At 42.2% G+C, this 24,874-nt stretch overlaps 1 protein-coding gene across 1 annotated transcript in view; it reads left to right on the top strand.

Moving 5' to 3' along the window:
• Nucleotides 1-24,874, top strand: part of dnah1 (dynein, axonemal, heavy chain 1) — a 697,254-nt gene that overhangs the window by 312,652 nt on the left and 359,728 nt on the right. The window contains exons 36-37 of the mRNA XM_068051405.1: nucleotides 9,056-9,210; nucleotides 13,439-13,616. Coding sequence (XP_067907506.1) covers nucleotides 9,056-9,210; nucleotides 13,439-13,616 — 333 coding nt within the window. The remainder of the gene's footprint in view (nucleotides 1-9,055; nucleotides 9,211-13,438; nucleotides 13,617-24,874) is intronic.

Here is a 24,874-nt window from a genome sequence, read left to right as displayed (position 1 = left end):
CATATTGCAGCCCTGTATATGCATTTGTGCTCTCTGTCCTCAAGGACTCACTTGTATTCATCCTGGAGCTGACACTCACTCGTGCTTTGTAGGTTCCTGAAACCCTCTTGCCTGTGTTATGAGTTTTTCCATTGTTTTGTTAAAGTTTGAGTATTTGTGTTGTAAAACTGAAAAGGATTCCATAGATGCTAGAACTTTGGGTGTTTTTTTAAAAAGGTCACCAAAAAGCTTGGACTGAGTCTGAACTGTAAACAGTTACTGGAAGGCACATGTTTTCAAATAATCCGGCAGGGGTTTTTGACTTGGAGAGATATTCACAAAGGACCGACAAGCCAGGATTTATGGCGGTCAGGAGACTTCGCTTCTGGAAAGTTTTAGTTTCAGATTGAACTGTCAAAACAGACAGTTGGTGTTTGGCCCAAAACAGAAGAAGACAGCTCATCTCTCTTTCTTGAAAAGAAACCCTGTATTTCCAGTGTGTCAGATTCCTATTTCCTCCTGTATTTGAAGAAATCCTGCATGTTTGCAGAAACCTTTGCATGTCAAATGTGTGGAACTGAAACTTTGTTGCTGCAGTCCTGCTGTGAGACATATTTGGAGCCTCAGTAGGTGCATCTCATGGAAAGCCTACCTAAACTGATCATCAATATCACCTGGAAAGAACTGTTCTAGGAAGATCATAGTGATGTCCACCTAAAGGCATTTGGCACACTTAACCAAAACAAAGGACATCTTTCTGTGACATCTTTTCAGCCGAAGTGTTTTTTTATTCCTTCTATTTCGTCATAACAGCTGTAAACAAAAATCCCTTTTATAGTTTCTGGTTAACCAGTATGTGTATGTGTGAGAGCGAGGATAAATAAGGGGCTTTAATATTGCAATTTGTGTGTATGTTTTACTTTATTATTAGTTAAGACTTGGTTTATAATAAACGGATAATTTTGTTGTTTATTAAAGAAACCTGGTTGGTGTGTTTATTCTGGGGAAAAATAGAGTGCATGATTCACTGTATCAGTAAGTGGGAAGATTTAAATATTTGTTGTGACCTGTGGAGAAGTGGGACTAGAATGAACAGTGCACACCTCCTGCTAAAGGCCTGCTCGGGTCGGGAAAAAGAATCCGATCCGAACCCAACCGATCCACAGCAGACCCGAGCCCGACCTGGCCCGGGTCCCTCCAATTTTGCCCTGAGCCCGACCTGACCTGAGCCTGGCCCCGACTTGACCCAACCCGAGCCCGACCCGACCATCCCTTTACTTACCTTTGGACTCGCAACCTCCAGGAAGTTGCAGCGCGTGCCTGATGACGTCATAGTAACGTCACTCGCTTACTGCGCAGACTGAATTTCATCCCGGACTCCCAGCTCAGGTAAGTTTTTTAATTTCAGTACTTACTGGCAGAGCACTTACCGTGTGTGTCCGGCCCGACTCGAGCCTGAAAGCTGGACCCGGAAGAGGGGCCCTACCCAACCCGAACCCAACACATGTCATCTGGTCCCATTGGGTTCGGGCCAGGTAGCAGGCCTTTACCTCCCGCCTCAGTTTTAATGTATAATTATGGGCTCATGTCGGGATAAACCCAATGCTGACAATGTTCAGTTGTATGTGCAGTAATAATAATTGAAAAAGGAAAATAAAAGAACCAGGTTTCTTGTGTAATAAAGTAAAGTCTACACCACTGGAATGTCTTTAACAGTTGCTGGGACTTTTCTGGGGATGGAGGATGTATCCCTGAGTGACTTGCAGAACTTAACTAAGGTTAAGCATAAGTGGGGTTAGAGTTAAAACCAGGAGCTAAGAAAGCAGACATAGTTGAAGTAATAGAACAACATTTGGAATTGGTAGAAGAAGAAAGCAAACCAGAGGGTAGTGCAGTTGAATTAGCTAAAATTCAGTTACAAATGAAAAACCTTCGAGTGATACAGCACTGAAACTGGCCCTTCAGCCCACCATGTCTGTGCTGATCATCAACCACCCATTCATACTAATCCTACATTAATCCCATATTCCCTACCACATCCCCACAATTCTCTTACATCCACTAGGGGCAATTTACAAGTCTTTGGCTGTGGGAGGAAACCAGAGCACCCAGCAGAAACCACACAAGTCACAGGGAGAACTTGCAAACTCTAAACAGGCAGTACCTGGAACTAAACCCAGGTTGCTGGAGCTGTGAGCCTGCAGTGCTAACCACTGTGCCACCCTTGACCAGGAACAGGAAATGGAAAAACGTAAGCTGCAACAGGAAAATGAAAAAGCAATAGAAATGGGGAAACTTAAGCTTTAACAGAGAAAAGCAAAAGAAATAGAACTGAGAAAACTTGAGTTTGTAAAAGAATTGACAATGAAAAAACTTGAGTTTGAGGAAACGGAAAGGCAAAGAGAAGGAAAGGAATTTGAATTAAAAAAGATGGAACTAAGGCAAAAGAGTGGTCTTGATGCCAGTGAAGATTCTGGTGAGGAAGAATCTGACTCCAGCCCAGGACCTAGTGGAAAGCTGTTTAAATTTATACAAGCTCTCTCTAAGTTTGAGGAAAGGGATGTGGAGGCATTTTCATTTCTTTTGAAAAGATAGCCAAACAAATGAAAAGGCCAAAAGAAAGCTGGACACTGCTTATGCAAAGCAGGTTGATGGGCAGAGCTCATAAGTTTTATGCCATGCTTTCTGAGGAGGCTTTTGCAGATCATGAGATGGCAAAAAAGGCTATTCTCGCTGCGTATGAGTTAGTCCCTGAAGCTTACCGACATATTTCGGAACCCCCAGAGACTGTCTGGGTAGACTTACATGGAATTTGAGAGAGTAAAGCAAATTAATTTTGATCGTTGGATACGGGCACGAAAGATAGAAGCCACGTATGAGAACCTTAGGGAACTAATTCTCCTGGAAGAATTTAAAAGTTCACTCCCTCCATTAGTAAGAACCCATGTAGAGAACCAGAAGGTTTCAACGGCCAGACAGGCAGCAGAAATTGATGATGATTATGAGCTTGTGTATAAGCCCACACCCTTTGTCCATCACCCCCACAAACTCAAGAAGGTGGGAGCGTCAAAGCAAGGCAAGTAACCGGGGACAAGAAGGGGCAGCTGGGAATGCCCCAAGATCTCCTCCTCAGGGTAGAAAGGAAGATGCTGAGGGTGGAAGTGAGCCTAAGTGTTACCATTGTTACAAGGTGGGACATCTTGGAGTAGCATTCTGGAAGTTGGGAGGTAAACCCTTGGGAGTTATTGGGGTACACAAAGTCAATGCAGAGAAAGGGGCCCTGACCAAGAGTACAGCAGATCTGATGGCAGCTGTAAAGCCAAATACAAAAACCAATGTGAGTGTAGGAATTGTGAATAAGATACCTAAGAGTTATAGGGAATTCTTGTCAAATGGAAAACTAATTATTTATCCTTCAAGTGAGGCAGACGACCCTATAGTTATACTTAGGAATACAGGATCCCCAAGCTCTTTTGATGGGGAAAGGCGTAATATTTCCACCAGAGAGCGCAATGAATGCTAAGGTTTTGGTGAATGGTATTGGCAGGGGGTATATACCCGTACCTTTGTAACAGGTGCACCTAGAGTGTGACCTTATCTCTGGAACGGTAACTGTAGGAGTTGTCCATAGTTTGCCTGTAGACAGAGTTGACCTACTCCTGGGGAATGATTTGGCTGGAGCGAAAGTAATAGCTTCTCCCCTAGTCATGGAAAAATCATGTGAAATTAAAGAAGCAGAACAGTTACAGGAAAAGGTTCCAGGAATTTTTCCTTCTTGTGTAGTAACCCAAGCAATGGCTAAACAAGTTCCGTTGTCGGAAGTAAAATTGGCCCCACAGATAGCCGAATATCTGAAACTTTCTTTGGGGATTTGGATAATCCAAAAGAAATGTTTAATAAGTCTTCTCTGATCACGGCTCAGCAAGCTGATCCAGAGTTAAATAAAGTGGCACAATCAGCTCTAACTGAAGCTAAGGAAAAAGAAGTTCCAGAAGGCTATTATATTAAAGATGGCGTTCTGATGAGGAAGTGGAGACCTCCTCACAAACCTGCGAATGAAGAATGGACGGTTGTTCAGCAGATAGTGGTACGACCATAGTATCGCCGGGACCTATTAAGGTTAGCGCATGAAATTCCTATAGCAGGACATGTGGGGATTCGGAAGACCAAATCACATGTAAATCAACATTTTTACTGGTCAGGTCTTTCCAAGGACGTGGTGCAGTTTTGTAAAACATGCCATACGTACCAGATTGTGGGAAAACTGCAACCTGCCATAAATCCGGCATCTCTAATTGCTATACAAGTTATTGGAGAACCATTTAGTAGGGTGTTGGTAGACTGTGTAGGACCTTTACCGAAAACAAAAATGGTACTCCAATATATACTCACTATCATGGATATGGCTACTCAATTCCCAGAGGCCATTCCCTTGAGAACAATTTTTGCTAAGGTAGTGGTAGAGAAGTTAACCCAGTTCTTCACCTGATCTGGATTATGGATTGAGATTCAAGGTTATAATTTTATATCTAAAATTTTTCAGCAAGTTATGGGTAATTTGGGTATAACACAGTTAAAGTCTTCACAAAAGAGGGGGACGATGCAGATATTGTAGTTAAGGAGGAGGAGTGTGAAGTATTGGTTGTGATAAACATAGGGAGAGAGGATGTATTAATGGGATTAGCATCCTTGAAAGTTGATAAATCACCAGGGCCTAGATTGTTAAAAGAGGCAACAGAGGAAATAGAGGGTCTGACCGTCATTTTCCAGTCCTCACTGGATACAGATGTTGTACCGGAGGATTGGAGAAATGTTAACGTTGTACCACTGTTTAAAAAGGGGCCTGCATAGAGTGGAGGTGAAGGGTCTATTCACTATAGCAGAGAGTTCAGTGATGAGGGGGCATAGATTTAAAGTGATTTCTAGAAAAATTAGAGGGGAGATGAGGAATAACCTTTTCACCCAGAGGGTGATGGGGGTCTGGAACTCACTGCCTGAAAGGATAGTTGAGGCAGAAACCCTCAACTCATTCAAAAGAAGTCTGGATATGCACCTCAAGTGTCGTAACCTGCAGAGCTACAGACCAAATGCTGGAAATTGGGATTAGAATGGGTGATTGTTTTTTGGCTGGCACAGATACAAAGAGCCAAGTGGCCTCTTTCTGTGCCTTCAACTTTCTATGATTCTATGATACCACCCACAGACACAGAGAGCTTTAGAAAGATACCATCAGACCGTCAAAACAATGATCAGGGCATACTGTCATGAATATCCCATGACTGGGTTAAAGGGCTAGAATTTCTTTTGTTTGCCACTAGGGATTCACCTAATGAGTATACAGGTTTTAGTCCTTTTGAATTAGTTTATGGGCATGCGATAAGAGGTCCTCTAAAACTAAGTAAAGAAATGTTTTTAGAACAGAGGGATGAATCTTCTATACTGGATTATGTATCTGTGTTCTGGGAACAGCTCACGAGAGCTTGCAAAGTGACTCAGGAACACCTTAAAGCTTCCCAAACAACTATGAAGAAATAGGCAGACAAGCATGCAAAGATCCTAGCATTTCAACCAGGGGTTGAAGTGTTAGTTTTACTGCCTTTACAGGTTGAACTGATCAAAGCACAGTTCAGTGGTCCATATAAAGTGGTCAAAAGAATTGGTGAAATAAATTATTTTATTGACACCGCAGATCACCGGAAAAAGAATCAACTGTATCATATCAATATGTTAAAGCAGTATTATCGCCAGGAAGAGGATAAGCAAGCACAGTATGTCAGGTAGTAGGGACAGTTAAGAACAAAAGGGATAGTGAGGATGAGGCAGAAGGATGCCTGGACAATTCTCAAATTGAACTTCCTACTATCCGGTTAGCTAATACGGAATTGCTAGGCAGATTGGACACTATGCTTTCATATTTAGATGCAGAACAACGAGAAGACCTAACAAGGCTACTCACAGCATTTAAAAGAGTCTGTAGAGATAAATCAGGGTGTACAACTTTTGCCGCACATGATGTGGATGTAGGAGAATCCGTTCCTATAAAAGAAAGGTGGCACAGTGGCGCAGTGGTTAGCACTGCAGCCTCACAGCGACCCGGGTTCAATTCTGGGTACTGCCTGTGTGGAGTTTGCAAGTTCTCCCTGTGTCTGCATGGGTTTTCTCCGGGTGCTCTGGTTTCCTCCCACAAACCAAAAGGCTTGCAGGTTGGCAGGTAAATTGGCCCTTATAAATTGCCCCTAGTATAGGTAGGTGGTGGGGAAATATAGGGACAGGTGGGGATGTGGTAGGAATATGGGATTAGTGCAGGATTAGTATAAATGGGTGGTTGATGGTCGGCACAGACTCGGTGGCCCGAACGGCCTGTTTCAGTGCTGTATCTCTAAACTAAACTAAACTAAAACAGCATCCTCACTACTTAAGTCCAGTGAAACAGGCTGAGGTAAAAGCAGAAATCCAATACATAATGGAAAACACCTAATAGAACCCAATAGAAAGCAGCTGGAGTTCAACAATAGTATTAGTACCTAAACCTGACGGTTCAACTAGACTTTGCATAGACTACAGAAATGTTAATGCAGTAACAAAGGCAGACTCCTACCCAATCCCTCGCTTGGAAGACTGTATTGACAGAATGGGCAGTGCCATGTTTCTTACAAAAATGAATTTGTTAAAGGAATACTGCCAATTCCTTTAACACCCCAAGTTAAAAAAGTGTCAGCTTTTGCCACACTGGATGTTTTTTTGCATTGCTATTCCAGTGCCAAGTGATACCATACAGGCTAGGGGGTGCCCCAGAAACTTTTCAGAGACTAGTGAACCCAGTGGTTGCCAGTGTTCCTAACTGTGTGGTTTACCTTGCTAATGTGCTGGTCTTTAGTGACACTTGGAAGGAACACTTAGAACAACTGGGGGGGCTCTGTTTGGAAGGTTGCAATCGGCTGATTTGGTGGTAAACTTTGTGGAAAAATTTAAAAACCAGAATGCCAGGCTGTTCTGATGAAGTTTACTATTAGAATCCTATCACTTAAAGATTATCCACATAGCGGGAAAAAATAATGTTTATGCAGATGCTTTATCACGATTTAACTTTGAGGTATATGAGTGCAAAGATGGTACAAAGCAAAATTGTATTAACTACAGGTAAAGAGTGAATGGGGATGAGTGTGAAAATATGTGTTTTAAAATATTTTCAACTTCTGTTTTTATACATTGTAATGAAACACATTTACAAATGGCGTTTCATTTCTCCAAGGGTGGAGGTGTTACGAGTTCTTCAATTTTTTTGTTAAAGTTTGAGAATTTGTGTTGTAAAACTGAAAAGGATTCCATAGATACTGGAACTTTGGGTGTCTTTTTTTAAAAAGGTCACCAGAAGGCTTGGACTGAGTTTGAACTGTAAACAGTTTCAAATAACCTAGCAGGTTTTGACTTGGAGAGATATTCTCAAAGGACTGACAAGCCAAGATTTATGGCGGTCAGGAGACTTCGCTTCTGGAAAGTTTTAGTTTCAGTTTGAACTGTCAAAATGGACAGTTGGTGTTTGGCCCGAAACAGAAGAAGACAGCTCATCTTTCTTTCTTGAAAAGAAACCCTGTATTTCCAATGTGTCAGATTCCTATTTCCTCTTGTATTTGAAGAAAACCTGCATGTTTGCAGAAACCTTTTCATGTCGAATGTGTGGAACTGAAACCTTGTTGCTACATTCCTGCTGTAAGACCGATTTGGAGCCTCAGTATGTGCAGCTCATGGAAAGCCTACCTAAACTGATCATCAACATCACCTGGAAAGAACTGTTCCAGGAAAATCCTAGCGACGGCCATATATTGCCATTTGGGACATCAAACCAAAACAAAGGACATCTTTCTATACCTTCTTTTCAGCCTAAGTGGTGTTTTTTATTCCTTCTATTTCTTCATAAAAGCTATAAACAAAAATCCCTTTTATTTTTACTGGTGTGTATATGTGTATGTGTGAGAGTTAGGATAAATAAGGGGCTTTAATATTTCAATTTGTGTGTATGTTTTACTTTATTATTGCTAAGACTTGGTTTATAATAAATGGATAATGTTGTTGTTTATTAAAGAAACCTGATTGGTGTGTTTATTCTGGGGAAAAATAAAGTACATGATTGACTGTATCAATAAGTGGGAAATTTAAATATATGTTGTGACCTGTGGCGAAGTGGGACTAGAATAAACAGTGCACTCCTCCCACCTCGGTTGTAACACCTACCCACAAAGATGTCACAGCAGCATTGCTGTATATTCTGCACCATTTTATGCAGGGATCTCTGAAGGTATTGCATAAAGGGCTTTGCTACTTTCAGCTCAGAATGCAGGTAGAAATTCATCGGCCCCTATGCAGCTCCATGCCTAACCCTTAGCCCTCCTTTCATCTCATTTATGCTCATCTGTTGCCACCTCCACCTGATCCTGCTCACTGATGCTCAGTGCCTCAATAGATCCTGACTCCTCACCCTGCCTCTCTGTTTGCCCTAAAGTGGATGTTTCCATGCTTGTGCCTGATAGGTGCTCATGTGGTCGTTATGTTTCCTAATGTTTTCTGGTGCCAGCTGCATCATCTTGGGATCTGCCTATGCAAAACACAAGGGAATATGTGTCAGCATGAGATGTAGAAAAATGGCTGTGCACACAGGAGCAAGGCCAATATCGTATCATTGCTGCTAATGGGCAGATGCCTGTTACTCAGTGAATGAGTTTAAAAAGCTAATATAAAGACATTAACATTTACCATGTTGAATTAGCACCAACTACAAAGCGAGTTGATTATTGGATAGCTAAATGGATCCCTAAATAATTGGGCTGTGCTGTTTTTGCTCCTAGACATAATATGGTGTCTAATCAGCCACTATTGGAAGAAGCATACACACACAAATGGGACTTAATATCTGACACTTTTGCATAGCAAGATACCATCATTAAAACCACTGTAGTCAATTGCTCCATGATTAGGATAAATTGTCAATTATTTTACTATAGAAATAGTAACTTCTATTAATTATTATTTCCATTTCTAATTAACAATAATAATAGAAATTTGTTCCCTCTTTACCTAGTGTTACGAAGTCCTAGCAGCAGCACTGACAGCCTTAAAAGGGCAGAGGTCAATCAGTGGTGAAAATTACGAAAAGGTCTTTGTGTATGTGCTCAATCCCAAATCTATCACCATGGGTCAGCTGTATGGGGAATTTGATCTTCTAACTCATGAATGGTAAGCACAGTCGGTTCTTATTAAGCCAATACTGCAGTTCTGATGAAAGGTCACAGACCTGAAATGTTAACTCTGTTTCTCTCTCCACAGATGCTGCCAGACCTGCTGAGTGTTTGCAGTATTTTCTGATTTTATATTGCATTGTAATTTGCAATGGCTCTGATATAATCTAGTAACATAGCACTGTGTCTCCATATAGAACAGCAACACTCAGCAGAATTACAATGCTGCAACATAATGCAATGTTTAGATATCTTGCTGGTAATACAAATCATAATAACTGATCAAATATTAGTTTAAAGTGTAAATTGTATTAAGCTACTTACATTTAGGAAGCTATTATAGAATGCTGTTAGAAAAGAAAAACAAGTTTTGCATTTCTTTCGGGCCCTTCATGACCTCAGGATTCCCCAAAGCACGTTATAGCCAATGAAGTACTTTTTTGAAGCATAGTCAATGTTGTAATGTAGGAAACACAACAGCCAATTTGCACACAACAGGTACCCCACAAACATCAATTTGAGAATGACCAGATAATCAATATAGATGTTGGTTGAAGGAAATATTGGCCAGGAGACCATGGAAAATGCCACTCATCTTTTTCCAGTAGTGCCATGGGGTAATTTACATCCACCAAAGTGGGCAGATGGGGCTTTGGTTTAATGACTCATCTGAAAGACAGACCCTCCTACAGTGCAGAAGTCTCTCAGTATTGCACTGGAGTTTACAGAAAAAAGTTTTAAAATATTCTAAAGAAACATTTATGCAGAAAATAATTCACTAATGCCAGTAGTGCTATATGTAGTTGTTTACTAGTACAGAACTTGAGTATTGCTGAAAATAGAGACATGTTGGTGAAGCTTTTCATCTTGCACTCATCAGGACAACGCAAGAATAACCAATGTAAGGGAAAACAATAACTTATATTGCATGAGAGGAGAGTGCTGATTGGTTGGCAAGTGAATTCTGATTGGTAGAGGTGTTGCAAAGGTCAATGCACCAGTTTACGGTGACTGACAGTTAACTGCCAACCTTTGTTTAAAATTTAAACCAGACAGCTTGACTCTGGTCAAGGCATTTCCCTGAGGAATTAACCAGTGCCTGGCTGTCACTTATTTTGTTCAGCTGAAAGAGGTGCAATGTTTGTACATTTTCTTTCTGTCTGCAAAGAACAGGGCCCTGTGTCTTAATATATGTAGCTTCCAGTAGGCACAAATACGCCACACTGCGAGCCCTACTGACAATATTAAATTAGTTGTCAGTGTAATTCTTAGCACACTGAGGATTATTTAGCAAATGTTGTCCAATCGCAGAATCACATCTAATGTTGGACACTGTGTTTTGAGTTTTGCAAGCACAGGTTGGTTAGGTACAGCCCCTACCTTGTCTGTTGCGAACAGCAAAAGGGACATGTTGTTCGATACGATCTGCCAGTCTTTGGGACATACAGCCTATATACCTAGCATCACACTGGCATTGAAATTCACATATCACCTTACTCATTTGTGTCAAAGGCAGGACGTCTTTTTGGCTTGACGGCAGCATCCTGTTAGTGGCGAACACCACACGTGTTGCAACTGCATAGTAACAGCGTGAAACAGCTAGTTATACCTGCTGGTCAAATTTTTGGGATAAATTACCCTTCCAGGGTAATTTGAGGTAGGCTGGGCACTTTTCAGGGCATAAAATGATGGCCTTAGGCCCGTTCATCTGTTTGCATGATATACAGTGAGAAATGAACTGATCAGGGTAGCCATTGTCACGCAGGATATCTTTGATTCGCCCTATTTCAGCATCAAGTTTGCGTGGTGAGCAAACGGCTCGGACCCTATTTACCTGTAAACGGCCTTCCCACCCTGCCACCATTTGAGGCCCTTAAGTGGGCAATTAAGGGCCTCATCCCGCCACTGTCGCAATTAATTCAGTAGCGCGCTGACCTGTCACTGCATGAGAAGCAGGGTAAGAAAAAACGTGCGGCCCCGTGGGGTGCAGGGCCCCTCATTAAAAGGCATTTAGTGCCTGAATGAGGGACCTAGCATTGGGAAGGGGGGGGGCCTGCCAAGAGTCACCCCCCAGCCCTTGCTGCCGACCCCCCTCCCCACACCCTTCTCCGCCACGACCCCCACCCTGCGAGACCCCTCCTGCCTTGACCCATCTGTGGCCTGGTTCTAAGCCTTGGGGTGGATGCTCCACCAGCAGCAGCCACCACCTCTGTGGTGGCGCTGCTCAGTTAAAGAGCTGCTGGCCTCTGATTAGCCGGCAACCCTCAGAGGGCAGAACTTTGGTTGGCGGGATCCTTGATCCCATGGAAGGCCTGCCACTGTCCAGTTAATTGGCACTTGATTCGGTGAGCCCCCAACAGAAGGGGTAATGCGGGGTTCTTGGCATCGCTTTTGCCGGAGATTGCGATACCCGTCGCATGGATAAAATCCAGGCCATTAAGCAGCCTACCCAACCCCAAGAAGACAGAAGATGTACCGTTAGATTTAAAATGGACGAAGTAGATGTGGATCTAGAAGATGTGTACAACATTGACCTAATGTGATTCGGACAGAAAAAACATGAAGAGCTCCAAAGAGGGACTTCCAGAGATCCTATTCTCAGAGCACTGTAGCAGCTCATCATCAGTGGATGCATGGCCAGATACAATACAGAAGGTTCCCAAAGACCTCAGAACGTTTTGGCCATATCACGGTGAATTAGGGATATCAAGTGAAGTCATTTTCAAGGGCAGACAGGTACTGATACTAAAAGTGCTTTTTCAATATATGCTTACCCAATTACATCAAGGTCACATGGGCATTGAAATGTCAAGACAACGTGCATGTGAAACAGTTTATTGGCCAGGGATCAATAATGACATAGAATGTGCAGCGAGGATATGCGATGCATGTCAAGCATATCAACTGAGCCAACACAGAGAGCCACTTCATCCGCATAATGTCTCATCACCTCCATGGTCAAGAATAGCTGCTGACTTATTTACTGTCAGAGGTGACGACCTCTTACTTATTGCTGACTGCTTCTCCAAATTTCCTGTCATTCGCCAACTGAGGGATACATCAAGTGCATTGGTAGCAAACAGGATGAGTGCAATTTTTGATTCCCTGGAGGAGATAGTGTCAGATAACAGTCCACAGTACATCGGTAAGCCATTTCAAGACATGCACAAAGTGGCCTGTAAATCACAAAGGATGGTGCGGACAATAAAGTCACTAATCTTGAAATATAAGCAGTATAATCAAGGCATTCAAATAGAAATGTTGCACCTATGAGCAACAGAACCAGATACTCAATTATCATCTCCAGAAAGATTATGTTCGGAAAGCAAGTTGGGACAATTCTTACAAGTCATCGTCTGATCAGAACGTTGTCAGTCCAAGTTAAACTATTGGAAAGACAAGAGAAAATGAAAGTCACACATGACAAACATGTAGGCGTGGAGTTACCTACTCTACAGGTCAGACAGAAGGTCAGAGTGATCTACCCACCGGAGAAGACATGGTTCCCTGCAGAAATTTCCAAGATCTGTAATGAGCCTCAGTCATACGAGTAAACACCCGAATGGAGCAATGTTGAGAAGGAATAGATGTCAGCTGAGAGAATTATTCAACAGCATCATTCCTAACCCTCCTGTCACGTCAAGAACACGTTCACATTCAAGTTCTGAGTGTGGAGTTAAGGAAGATGATACGTACAAGACTCAAGTACAAGATAATTGTCAGCCTAGACCTACAAGTCAAGAGAAAAGAATTGACAATTCCAGATCTCAGTAAAGTTTCACTGTTGCCAGATCAGGTTGAGTTAGCAGACCAGCTGTACACTTAAGAGACACTTGAGTAATTCATGTGAGAGTCCACACATGTGTAAATATTGTTCACAATTATCGTATTTCATTATGTGCATAGCTTATAACTTATGTAACTTTTCTATTTAAGGAAAAGGGGATGTTGTGATATTGCTTTAACTGCTTGAATACTAGTTAACGTACTGCTGAATATGTAGTTTAGTATACATCATTGCAGGAAGTGATGCAAGCTAGCATGTGACACAGTAGTTGGAGTAGTGTTAGTCAGCAGGAAGAACGTGTATTGAAGAGCTCCCTTGTAATTCTGCTTTACCGGAAATAAAGAACCCTTCATTTAGCTTAGCACTCATAGTCACATTGTTTGGTACATTTGTGTTTAAAAACAAATAACACAACACACACTTCTGTTTCTTTTTACAGGACGGATGGCATTCTATCGTCTTTAATTCGGGCTGGAGCTGCAGCCACTGACCGCATGAAAAAATGGTACATGTTTGATGGGCCAGTAGATGCAGTATGGATTGAAAACATGAACACTGTCCTGGATGATAACAAAAAGCTATGTCTCAGCTCTGGAGAAATCATCAAACTCACTGAGGTATGTAGAAAAAAGTAATGAAACTGACAAAAATTGTGGGGCAATCCCATAGCTTGGCAGTCAGGTAGTTCTGCACCTCGCTTGACGTATTGCTGGGTTTAGCCAGATTGAGATATTGTTCCTCAGCAATGGGAGGATAAAACCCACAAAGAAGGCATGGTTGGAGGTGGGCGAAGAGATCAGCCGCAGGAGTATTGTGCTATGCTTCTGGATTCAGTGAAGGAAACATTTTAATCACCTAACTAGGTCAGGAAAAGTGAGTTACAGTAGGACATTCACCTACATCATGCTGTGCGCATCACCCTACACCTCACTCTGCCTTGACAAATCTACTCTATCACATCACTCCTCATACTCACCTACCTTGCAAGTACAGCCATTGTTCTCTTTCTATGAACTTCCTCAGATCCCCATCTATCCATCCACCATTGCCAGTCATCCTTGGCCTTATGTAATTTCATGCCCCCTCCCTGATAGTCAACCTCACAAATGCACTGCATCCATTGGGTGAACACGTGTCATTACAGTCACGCACATAGCTGTTCCTTCCCCTGTTGGAGGAGAAGAGAGCACAGAACACGCAGGAGAGTGTGACAACTGGTAATCGTCCTCCACTGATCTCACAGTTAACTGTTGAGCAGTAAGTGCTGGAGATCAATGGCATCTCGGCATCCCTTGCCTTTGGAGATGAGGAAACTTGGACCTCTAGGACACCTGGTAACACAATTAAATATCAGCGACACACATGATATACAGCACTCAGTCATGTTGACTTGATTTCAACAGCGAGTGAAAGATGATCATCTTCATAATGATAAGTGTGGTTTAATATAATATAGGGTTGTTACTGGTCTTAATTCATGGAGCCAATCAGAAGGAACATGATACAAGATTGAGAGCAGTATTGTAGAGATTGGAAGAAGCAGGTCTCACATTGAACGAGAAATGTGTTTTATTCACAGCCAATGGTAAAGTTTCTTGGACATACAATAGATGGGTCCGGTATTAAAGCTGATCCACAAAAAAAAGGCAGTGAAGGACTTCCCAGAGCCTAAAAATGTTAGCGCTTCAGAGGTTTATGGGAATGGTGAATCAAGTAGGGAAATTTCTACTGAATTTAGCCATGATCAATGAGCCATTACGATAGTTGAGAAGTGATAATATTTGGTGTTGGAAAGAAGCCCAACAAGAATCCTTTCAGAAAATCAGGAAAATGTGGAGGCAGAGTCATTGAATAATCTTAAGGCCAGGGTAGATAGATTCTTGTTAGGCAAGGGAATCAAAGGTTATCGGGGTAGATGGAAGTGTGGAATTCAAGTCACAAACAGATCAGACATGATCTTATTGAATGGCAGAGCAGGCTAGAGAGGCCGCATGGCCTACTTCTGATCCTAATGCTTATGTTCATATGTAAAATGCTAGTATCATCAGAAGTGTTAGCACATAATGACCCAGAGTTATTCGCCATTATAGCTGTGGATACGTCAACGGGATTGGTAGCAGTCTTATTTCAAGTCAAAAGATGGGAGACGCAGACCTGCCTAGTTTGCTTCTTGTTCGTTAACTGAAACAAAACAGAGATACGCAGTCATAGAAAAGGAAGTTTTAGCAGCAACTTGGGCATGTGAAAATTTTTTAGATTACGTCCTAGGTCTTCATTTCAAAATTGAAACTGATCACAAACCACCTATTGCTCTTTTAAGCTCAAAGGAGCTTGTGAAATTACCTCCCAAGAGTACAGAGGTTTAGTTTAAGACTGATGAGGTTTGATGCAAAAGGTAAATATATTCCAGGAAAACAGCAGATCACAGCAGATACGTTATCATGTATTTCAGTAGCATAACCAGAATAAGGAGATATATTGCTTCTTGAAGTCGAAGTTTTTGCTTTGACGACGACAACTTTGCATGCTGCAGCTCAGAAACTGAGTGAGATCAGGAATGGGCAGAAAACAGACAAAGTATGTGCGAAAATCAGGGAATATTGCTTGAATGATTGGCCGGAGTACATGCCACATAACCCTGTTCTAGGTCAATATTACAAACAGAGGGGTCATCTAAGCATCGTTGATGATTTGCTGATCTACGATGAGAGATTAGTTAATCCTAGAGTACTGAGATTAGATATCTTGGAGAGATTACACCAAAGGCATTTGGGAATTACCAAGTGTAGAGCCAGGGTGAAATATTCAGTATGGTGACCTAGTTAATTGAAAGAAATTGAAGAGATGATATCGAGATGTATCATGTGTGCTATCAATCGACAGTAGATGAAAGAACCACTCATATCTTCCTTTTCGTCCAGACCATGGGAGCCTCTCGGAATGGATCTTTTTGAACATAATAAAATGTTCCTAATAGTTATCGATTACTATTCAAGGCAGATTGAAGTTAAACAACTACAAGATCAAAGTTCAGAAGCCGTAATCACATTCTTGAGAGAAACTTTTGCTACCCATGGAATTCCAGATATTGTGATATCTGACAATGGGCCACAAGTAGCAAATGAATGTTTCAGAGAGTTTACAGAAGTATACGGCTTTGCCAAGTCACTAGTTCACCAAGGCACCCTCAGGCTAATGGTGAAGCAGAGAGAGGAGTACAGACTGTAAAGAGATTGTTAAAAAAGAATGAAGATCTTCAACTAGCGCCTTTAAGTTATCGATTGACATGTCTTCAGAACGGTTTAGGCCCCTGCGAATTGTTAATGGGAAGAAGGTTGAAGACCCAGCTTCCTACACTCCCAAGTACACTCTAGCCACAAGTAAGTGCAGAAGACTTGGAGAAAGTGAAGGGGAGAGAGGATAGAGACAGGTCAAATGAACCAAGAATTTATGACAGATGCCACACAGCAAGAAACTTATCAGACATCCAACCTGGGGCATCAGTTTGGGTTAGTGACCAAAATTGGTATGGAGAAGTGATAGATAAATCACCACATCCACGTTCATACATTGTGCAAACTGACCCAAGGGACAGTAAGAAGAAACACAAGATCAAAAAAAAAAAAAATGATACCAAAGAAGCAGTAAATACAAGAGGACCAATCATCTCAAAAGTTTGATGAACCAGGAATGCTGCAATCATCAAGTAACCCAGAGGACAACCTAAATGAAGAACTTAAATCATCCAGTAGTTCTACTCAAGCACTTCAAAGTCAGAAGGAGGAATTAGAAGACTCAAAACCTCAAACCCCTTCAAAAGAAAGAAAAACACATTATGGCAGACTTGTGAAAATGCTACAGCGATTATCAATCTGAAAAGAAGATGTCAGAAACTTGGGGGAAATGTCGTATAATGTAAGTAGGCAGATTGTTAGTAGGCAGAATATGTAAATAGACTGTGAGCATCATCACAGGAAGTGATGGAATGTAATCTGTACAGAACCTTGTGGAAGAGTTGTAGTGGAAGACTTAGATGCAAGATGTATGTAAATAAACTCCTGTTACTTTAACCCTACATACTCTGTACTAAGGCAATAGTTACCAGATTATTACAACAGGTTGCACCATTCTAAGCTTGCCAGTACTAATTCATATCATTTCTCCCCACTGGGACCTTTAGACATGCAGCAGGACTCCATGGACCTTTTGGATGATGAATCCTCAGGGGAACAGATTCCTTCTGAGAGTGCACCATCACAGGACTCATGCTTACCATGCACCAGCTCAGATACTCACACTTCGGTGCGAGCAGTAAGACAGATAGTTGAGTTTTCACGCACTGACCCACACTTCACAATTGAGCAAGAACAGTTGGTGGTCACAGGAAAAGCAGTGGAAAGTCTGCATAGAGGAGCACAGCCCTCTCCAATCTCTACTCAGCTGGACACAGATGCTGTACCCCAGGGGTCATCGATGAAAAAGATAATCATTGAACAACAGCAGAGAATGTGTCATGTACTGACTGACCTTCAAATCACACTAACCATGGTTGCATAGAGAATGGAGGAGTCTGGCTCAAGCAAGAGTTATTTGATGTTGCAAGGTATTATGATAATGTCTTCTTTAAATAGTTATTTGGTAGTACAGAAAACTTGAGTATTGTGAAAACAGACATTTTGTCCAAATTTTTCGTCTTGCACCCATCAAGACAAATCGCAAGAATACCAATGTAAGGGAAAGCAACAAATTTATACCGTATGAGAAGAGAGTGCTGATTGATTATCATGTGGGCTCTGATTGGTAGAGGCGTTGCCATGGAGAATGCACCGGTGTATGGCGACTGACAGTTAACTGCCAAGCTTTGTTTGAAATATAAACTAGGCAGCTTGATTCTGGTCAAGACATTGCCCTGAAAAATGAACCAACGAATGTCTGTCACTTATTTTGTTTAGCTGAAACAGGCGCAATGTGTGTACATGTACTTTCTGTCTGCAAAGAACAGGACCCTGTGTGTTAATATATGTAGATTCCAGTACACACAAACGCTGCAAGCCCGACTGACATTCTTAAATTAGTTGTCAGAGTAATTCTTAGCTACATATATTAATACATAGGGCCCCGTTCTGAATTAAGTATTTATTAATAAACCAAGTCTTAAACAATAATGAGATAACTCTATATGTGAAAAAGATTCTTTTAAAATGTCTTATTCTTCCTAATCCTCATGCACACACATATACATTTTGAAAAATGGTTAGCTATGGAGAAAGGCTTTTTCGGTTTACAACTGTTTATTAGGAATAATGAAATAAATGGGTTGTCAGGGTCTGGTAGGATATTTCTGGGCCGGTGAAGTGTCCCAGAGTTGAATAGTCGGATGCCACGCGAAGTCTCTGGAGGCAAGGTTGTTGAACAGTCTGTGATGGATAGACGTTCAAGGCAATTCTTCTGCAGCAGGCGTCACACAGATCTTTCAGCAAAAGGGTGTAGCAACAGGTCCACTTGGGTTTTGAAGTAGCAGTCTAGCAATAGAAGCTTTCTTGAGATTTCAGGATCTCCCAAACCACAAGAGGTAATAGGAATCACTCTTGAGGCAGGGATTTTTCAAAGACTGGAGGCAATAGCAATCTCCTACCTTTAAAATGCAGGGCCTGCTCTCTGCAAAGCAGTTTTCCTCCACAGAGAGCAGCAACTCCTCTTTTCCTGGGTCTTTTTTCTCTCTCCAGGGGTCTTTTCCTCTCTCCAGGCAGACCACAGCCATCACCTCAAATGTAGGATTTCTTTTTCAAAGAGAGGCAGGTCTTTTTTTTTTTACAGAGAGTAGGTCTTTTTCTCTGGTCTGCAACCAGGTCCCAGCCAGTTCACTGCATGCTGCTGGTCCAGCCCACACTTGTTTCACAATGCCAAGTGAAACTAAAACCCACAATCAAGTCATGTGACAGTCATAAATCTTCCTGCCATTTCCCTGTTGAGCTGCTTAGAAACACGTACCTTGCAGTTAGTGCACACTTCACTCAGTCCACAATTCAAATATCAGCTGTTAAAGCACTTTTTGCAAAGAAAAATAGAAATGCTCACATAACAACATAAAAGTGAAAGTAGAGGCCATAGCTTGAATAGATTAGACAATAAAATAAAGGCCACTAAACAGTCATTTAATAGAAGTAGAAGTCTTCAGACTGTGAAGTTTTGGTGATTGCCAATAAACTTGAGGATAAACTATTAAGAGTTACAAAACAAAGGGAATTAGATAGCTAGACAGAGTTTGGAGTTTATTCTGAGGTACCAGATAAGGGTCTACCAGCTTTACTACAGAGGTGGGTTAGAATTGAAAAAGTCTTCGCAGATGGGACTTATACAGCTAAAGTGAAATTAGTAGCTAGGGATTTTGAAGAGGGGCTGAATGATACAGATGTTAGAGTGGATTCTCCCACTGCTGGATCTTAAGTAATCTTAAAAATCTTCTTGGCTCTTTTGGTGACAAATTTATGGGTCAATTGACATAAAAGCCACATTTCCACAGGGCTTTTTAGAGAGAATTGTTTCTGAAAATGCCCAAAGAGGCAGAAGATGCAGCAGGAAAACTATGAATACTAAACAAATGTATCTTTGGCCTGAATGATGCCTCTGGGTTGTGCTATTTTTCGGTGATATCTGTTTTGCTGAAAATAGGTTGTGTTCAATTAAAAGCAGATCCTGAAATGTTTTATTGGTATCATAAAGGAAAACTTTCAGGCATCTTCGTGATGCAGGCTGATGATTTCTTTTGGGCCAGTACTACAGAATTTGAGAGGATTAGAATAAAATTTAAAATCTGGAGTCAGACTTGTGGGTCTTGTAAATATATTGGTCTAGGTAATAAGCAAAGTAGGTCTGGTATAACTTTAAATCAACCATCCTTTTTAAAGAGTGTTACTCCCATCCTTATTAATTGTTCTAGATCATCACAGAAAAGTGATCTTATATCTAAAGAAGAGACTGAGTGATTGTGGTTGTACACCAGTTGCACACTAACGGAGTGGAAACCTTTGCAGTTCACAAATACTCCTGGTTGATTTGGGGGTGTGCGCGTTGCCATGTGTGTGCAGTCAATGATGCCCTGCCCCTGTGGAAAACCAGCCAGAATTGCAAACCCAACACCCACTTATTCTGACTGGCATCACAGGGGAAGTTCATAATTGTTGCTCCTGGCAAACAACCCATCAGTCACCTGTCATGTGCGTTTGTGGGATGCCTACTGGGAGATCCCAGATATGTCTCTGATAGACCTGTGGAAGGTTTTGTTGGCAAAGAAGCATTGGTCACTTTGACAGCTAATGGTAATGTGTTGCCACCAGATGCAGCAAGAAGCAGGTCTTCTCGAAAGCTGCAGACCTGGTGTGACAACCTGAGCCTCCTAAAACACTATGTTAAGGAAACTCAGCCTCTCCCTCGACAGCCTTTGTCGTGGAGAGTTCCTTCTGAAATTTGCACCCCTCTGCTGCTCCCCTCTCTGCTGTTCAGCTGCAGGTTTCTGAACAAAAGGCTGCTACTGATGCTGGTTCTCCCCTCTAATGTCCAGCTGCAAGTCTCTCAACAGCAAGCTGCTGCTGCTGCTCCTTGTCCGAGGTCCAATCTAAGACAGCCAAGGCATTACACATCCTGATGTCAGTCAGAAAACCTCTGAAGTGTAGAAAGTAAACTCAGCAAAAGTACTGTGAACAAACTTTTTCTCACTAGTAGGTAAGAAAGCAGCTGTGAGTACTGAAGTTATATTGAAGTATTTCCTTGAATTTTAATCAGCCTCTCAATTGCTATTGCATTCTCACCGTGCTTTCACTGGTGAGTTTCAGGAAGCCCTGGAAACCCATGGATGCAACACTAGATGAAAAACTGTGTTGAAATATTGCTCCAATTGAGTGATTAGAATATGTCATCAGGCAGCCCACCTCTCTAGAATGGGTTGCATGCAAACAGCCTAATGCGCTGGAGTCAAACGTGAAAATTGGCAGGTTGATACTGGAGTTCTGGTGTGCTTGCATTTTTGCCAGTTTTAACCCCCACCTGCATCCATACCTATGCGCTCCTCTGGGTTAAAATATCCCCTCTTACTGTCAGCTAATCGGGAAACTAGGTGACATTGGCATGAAAAACAACTTGGATTTCTCTGTCTTGCTCTGAGGGTCATAAAGAGAAGTTACAAACTAAGGGGAAAATGTGAGACTCACCATCTTATTTTCCAAAGATTTTTTTAAAGTTTCTATTTTAAGGGATATATTATTTGCTATTGTCTAGCTTTCATGTACCAGATGCCGTTCTTTTCCAAGCTGGCAGCCTAATGAGTTAGTTCCAAGGCCCCCACTCATGCTGCATTTTGGACAATTTCTAGGAAATGTGGTTCTGCCTTGGAATTACTCTTCCTATTATTATTCCTTTATTTCCTACAGAGAAGTGCCTGCCCTCCACCTTCATGGGATATCATACAACAATAACAACAACACACCATAGGAAAATGGTTCCAGTGACTTCACAGAAGCATAAACAGGCAACAATAAATGCTGAGACAAAGGAGGAGCTATTAGCTTGACCAAAGAGGTGTTTCTTTTTTAAGACGGTCTTAAAAGAGGCAAGGCATGGAAGTTTTTGTCTAAAAAATTCAGAGCATACACTCTATATGGCTGAAAGCACAGCCACCAATGGGCAAAGGGAGGAGAATACACAGCAAACCAGAGTTGGAGCAACACAGAATTCTGAGGGGGTCGTAAAGGTGGAGATAGACAGATATAGGCAGGAACAAGGACATGAAGGGATTTATTAGAATATTTTAAAGATAATTTTAAATTCCAAGACAATGGGGGATAGGGAGCCCATGTAGGTGAGCAGGACTTACTGTGGGATGGGACATGGGCAGGAAATGTTTGAATGAGTTGAAGTGTATGGAGGATAGGAGATAGAGTCATAGTCATAGAGTGATACAGCACTGAAACAGGCCCTTTGGCCCACCGAGTCTGTGCTGACCATCAACCACCCATTTATACTAATCCTACATTAATCCCATATTCCCTACCATTCTCCTACCTACACTGGGGGCAATTTACAATGGCCAATTTACCTATCAACCTGCAAGTCTTTGGCGGTGGGAGGAAACTGGAGCACCTGGCAGAAACCCACACAGTTACAGGGAGAACTTGCAAACTCCATACAGACAGTACCCAGAACTGAACCCAGATTGCAATAGCTGTGAGGCTGCAGTGCTAACCACTACGCCACTGTGCTGCCCCCTTTGGGATAGTTGAGTCTGGAGGTAAAAAACACATGGCTGAGGGTTTCAGCAGCAGTATCCCTCAGCTTAGAGTCTAATAGGTTGCGAACACTGGTTCAACCTGGAATAATGCCCTGGGAGGGAGGTTGAGTCAGTGGCAAGGGTTTTGAATTTGTTGCAGGGGGCTGAAGACAATGGCTTCAGTCTTCTCAATGTTTAACTGGGGAAAAACTACAACTTATCCAGGACTGAATTTCAGGCAAATAGTCTAACAACATAGAGGCAGTGGAGGGGTCAAGAGAGATGGTGGAAGAGGTAGAGCTGGGTATTGTCAATGTGTATGTGAAAGTTTTGAATGATGTCGTTAAGGGACAGCATGTAGGTGAGGAAGAAGAGAGGGCTGATGATAGATCCTTGGAGGACTCCAGAGGTAATGGTGCATGAGTGGGAAGAGAAGATAATGCAAGAGATGCTTTGACTACGATTGGATAGGTCAGTGTGGAACCAAACGAGGGCAGTTCCAGTAAGCTGGACAATGAAGAAGCATTGGAGGAGGATGGTGGGGTTGATTGTGTTAAAGCAAAAGAGAGGTTGAGAAAGATGATAGTGCATCGCAGTCATGGAGGATGTCATTTTTGGCTTTGGCTAGGGCCATTTCAATATTATGCCACATGTAGAAGCCTCATGGGAGAGATTCAAATATGGAGTTGCAGGAAAAATTGGGTTCCGTTTGAGAGGAAAGAGAGGTTGAAGAGGGAATGGTTGTTTGCAAGGGCAGCGGGTGATGATCTCAGTTTTGAAAGGGATAGGGACAGTAATTGAGGAAACAGAACCATTTACATTGCCAACTAGGATGAAGGCCAGAATGGTAGCAGGGATGGTCAGCAGTTTAGTGGAAATGCGGTTAAGGAAGCAGGAGGTGGATTTTGTGGGGAAGATAAATCCTGAGAAGGCATAAGGGGAGATAGGAGAGAATGTAGAGAAAGATGTGGGTTGAGGGCTAAGGTAGGGGGAAACCCTTGGCAGGTTTGGCTTGGTGAGCAAATGCGAACAATGGAATGTAGCAGAGCAAGTTGGTCTCACTCTTAGTAACAAAGAATTCCATGAATTCCTTGCATTTGTTGAACCATAGATGCAGAGCTACATCCGACCATTTCATGGCACAGCACTTTACTGCTCCAACCAACAAGAAAATCGTTCTTCCAATAATATTTTAGCTTTTACCTAGTTCAAACATTAATCTACAAAGTACATGAAAAGCTCACCATGATAAATATTCGACTGGCCAGTTTGAAGCTGAGGGTAGAAAGTTTAGCACATGGAACACAACCAGAATGGAATTTTAGATAAACCATTTAAAATATGGAGTATACCCTGAAGAAATCTATGGCTAACTTTCATGCACCAAAAAGTGAATGCAAATGTAAAAGGATATAATAGTGATGAGGTGATAAGAATAAGATTCTATAAAACTATAGAAATTTTCAGTGCCAGAGGCTATTTGGTCCATTATGTCTGTATTGGGTTTTTGCTTGAACAACCCAAAACTCATCCCACTGGCCCCTTCTCTCCCCATAGTCTTGTATCTGACTGAGGGTCATTGATCTGAAACATTAACTCTGTTCCCGCACTTCTTTTGAGATTGTGCCATTTAGAGGATTAATCTAATCTCTCAGTGATCATTTTTAATTGCTTCCTCCTTATCTTCAACTGGAGGAAATAGTATTTCCCTACTCATCAAAACACTTCATAATTTTAAAAATCTCCGAGCTGCCATTTTCTCCCCGCAGCAGGTGTTGGTAATGAAGGATGGGTGCACCATTGCTTCCAGGAATGGAGGAATATTATGGATTTTTAATGGGGATTCCCTATTGTTACAGGACTGCAGAAGTGGTCTGCATCCCCGGACGGAATCTTAACATAACAGACCAGCACACAGTGGGCAGGCTGAGGGTGCTGGCGGTGGGTGCAGTAACAGGTCTAGAACTTGTCTGTAATTGAAATGGGCTTTGCCATGGGTGTTTACCTTAGCCACAACATTAGCATCCCGCTTCCAGATTTTCTGTCCAATGAGAGGGTGGGTGTTATGACAGACCACATCTGTCGAAGGAAATGGTCAGAATGGCTGAACTGTACATTGATTCCTCAGGCTTCAGCAACAACAGGAATGAAAAAGTGACCTAGGAAGGCTGCCCCCCCACCCCAGGCCTCTGATTCTTGCTGGAGGTCCTGCTGTGTGATCTGAGGGAGTGAAATCAGGTGATGCTTTTCAAGGACAGGAGGAAGAGGCCAGTCTCTCAAACCAAGCAGGCTTGGATGGAAGTGGCTGAGGAAGTCAGCAGCAGGAGTGTGGTCCCTCAAACCTAGATAATGTGCCCCAAGAGGTTCAAGGATCTCAGGAGGGAAGGAAAGGTGAGTGGCATAACACTTTTAGGTGCCAAGCCCTCTGACTCTCAGAATTCACCTGCAAAACACTCCTCAGATCAACACACCTTACAGCTCCACTCATTTCTCTCACGGCACTTCCTCACATCACCCCTGAACAGCGAACGTTAACACTCACCCTCTTTGTGCCATTTCACCCTCATGCCTCACAGTCATCATTATCCTTCCCTCCTCTGCACACAATCCATT

This window comes from Heterodontus francisci, chromosome 19 (assembly GCF_036365525.1).
Source record: "Heterodontus francisci isolate sHetFra1 chromosome 19, sHetFra1.hap1, whole genome shotgun sequence".
NCBI lineage: Eukaryota > Metazoa > Chordata > Chondrichthyes > Heterodontiformes > Heterodontidae > Heterodontus > Heterodontus francisci.
This window is presented reverse-complemented; position numbering and strand designations above follow the sequence as displayed.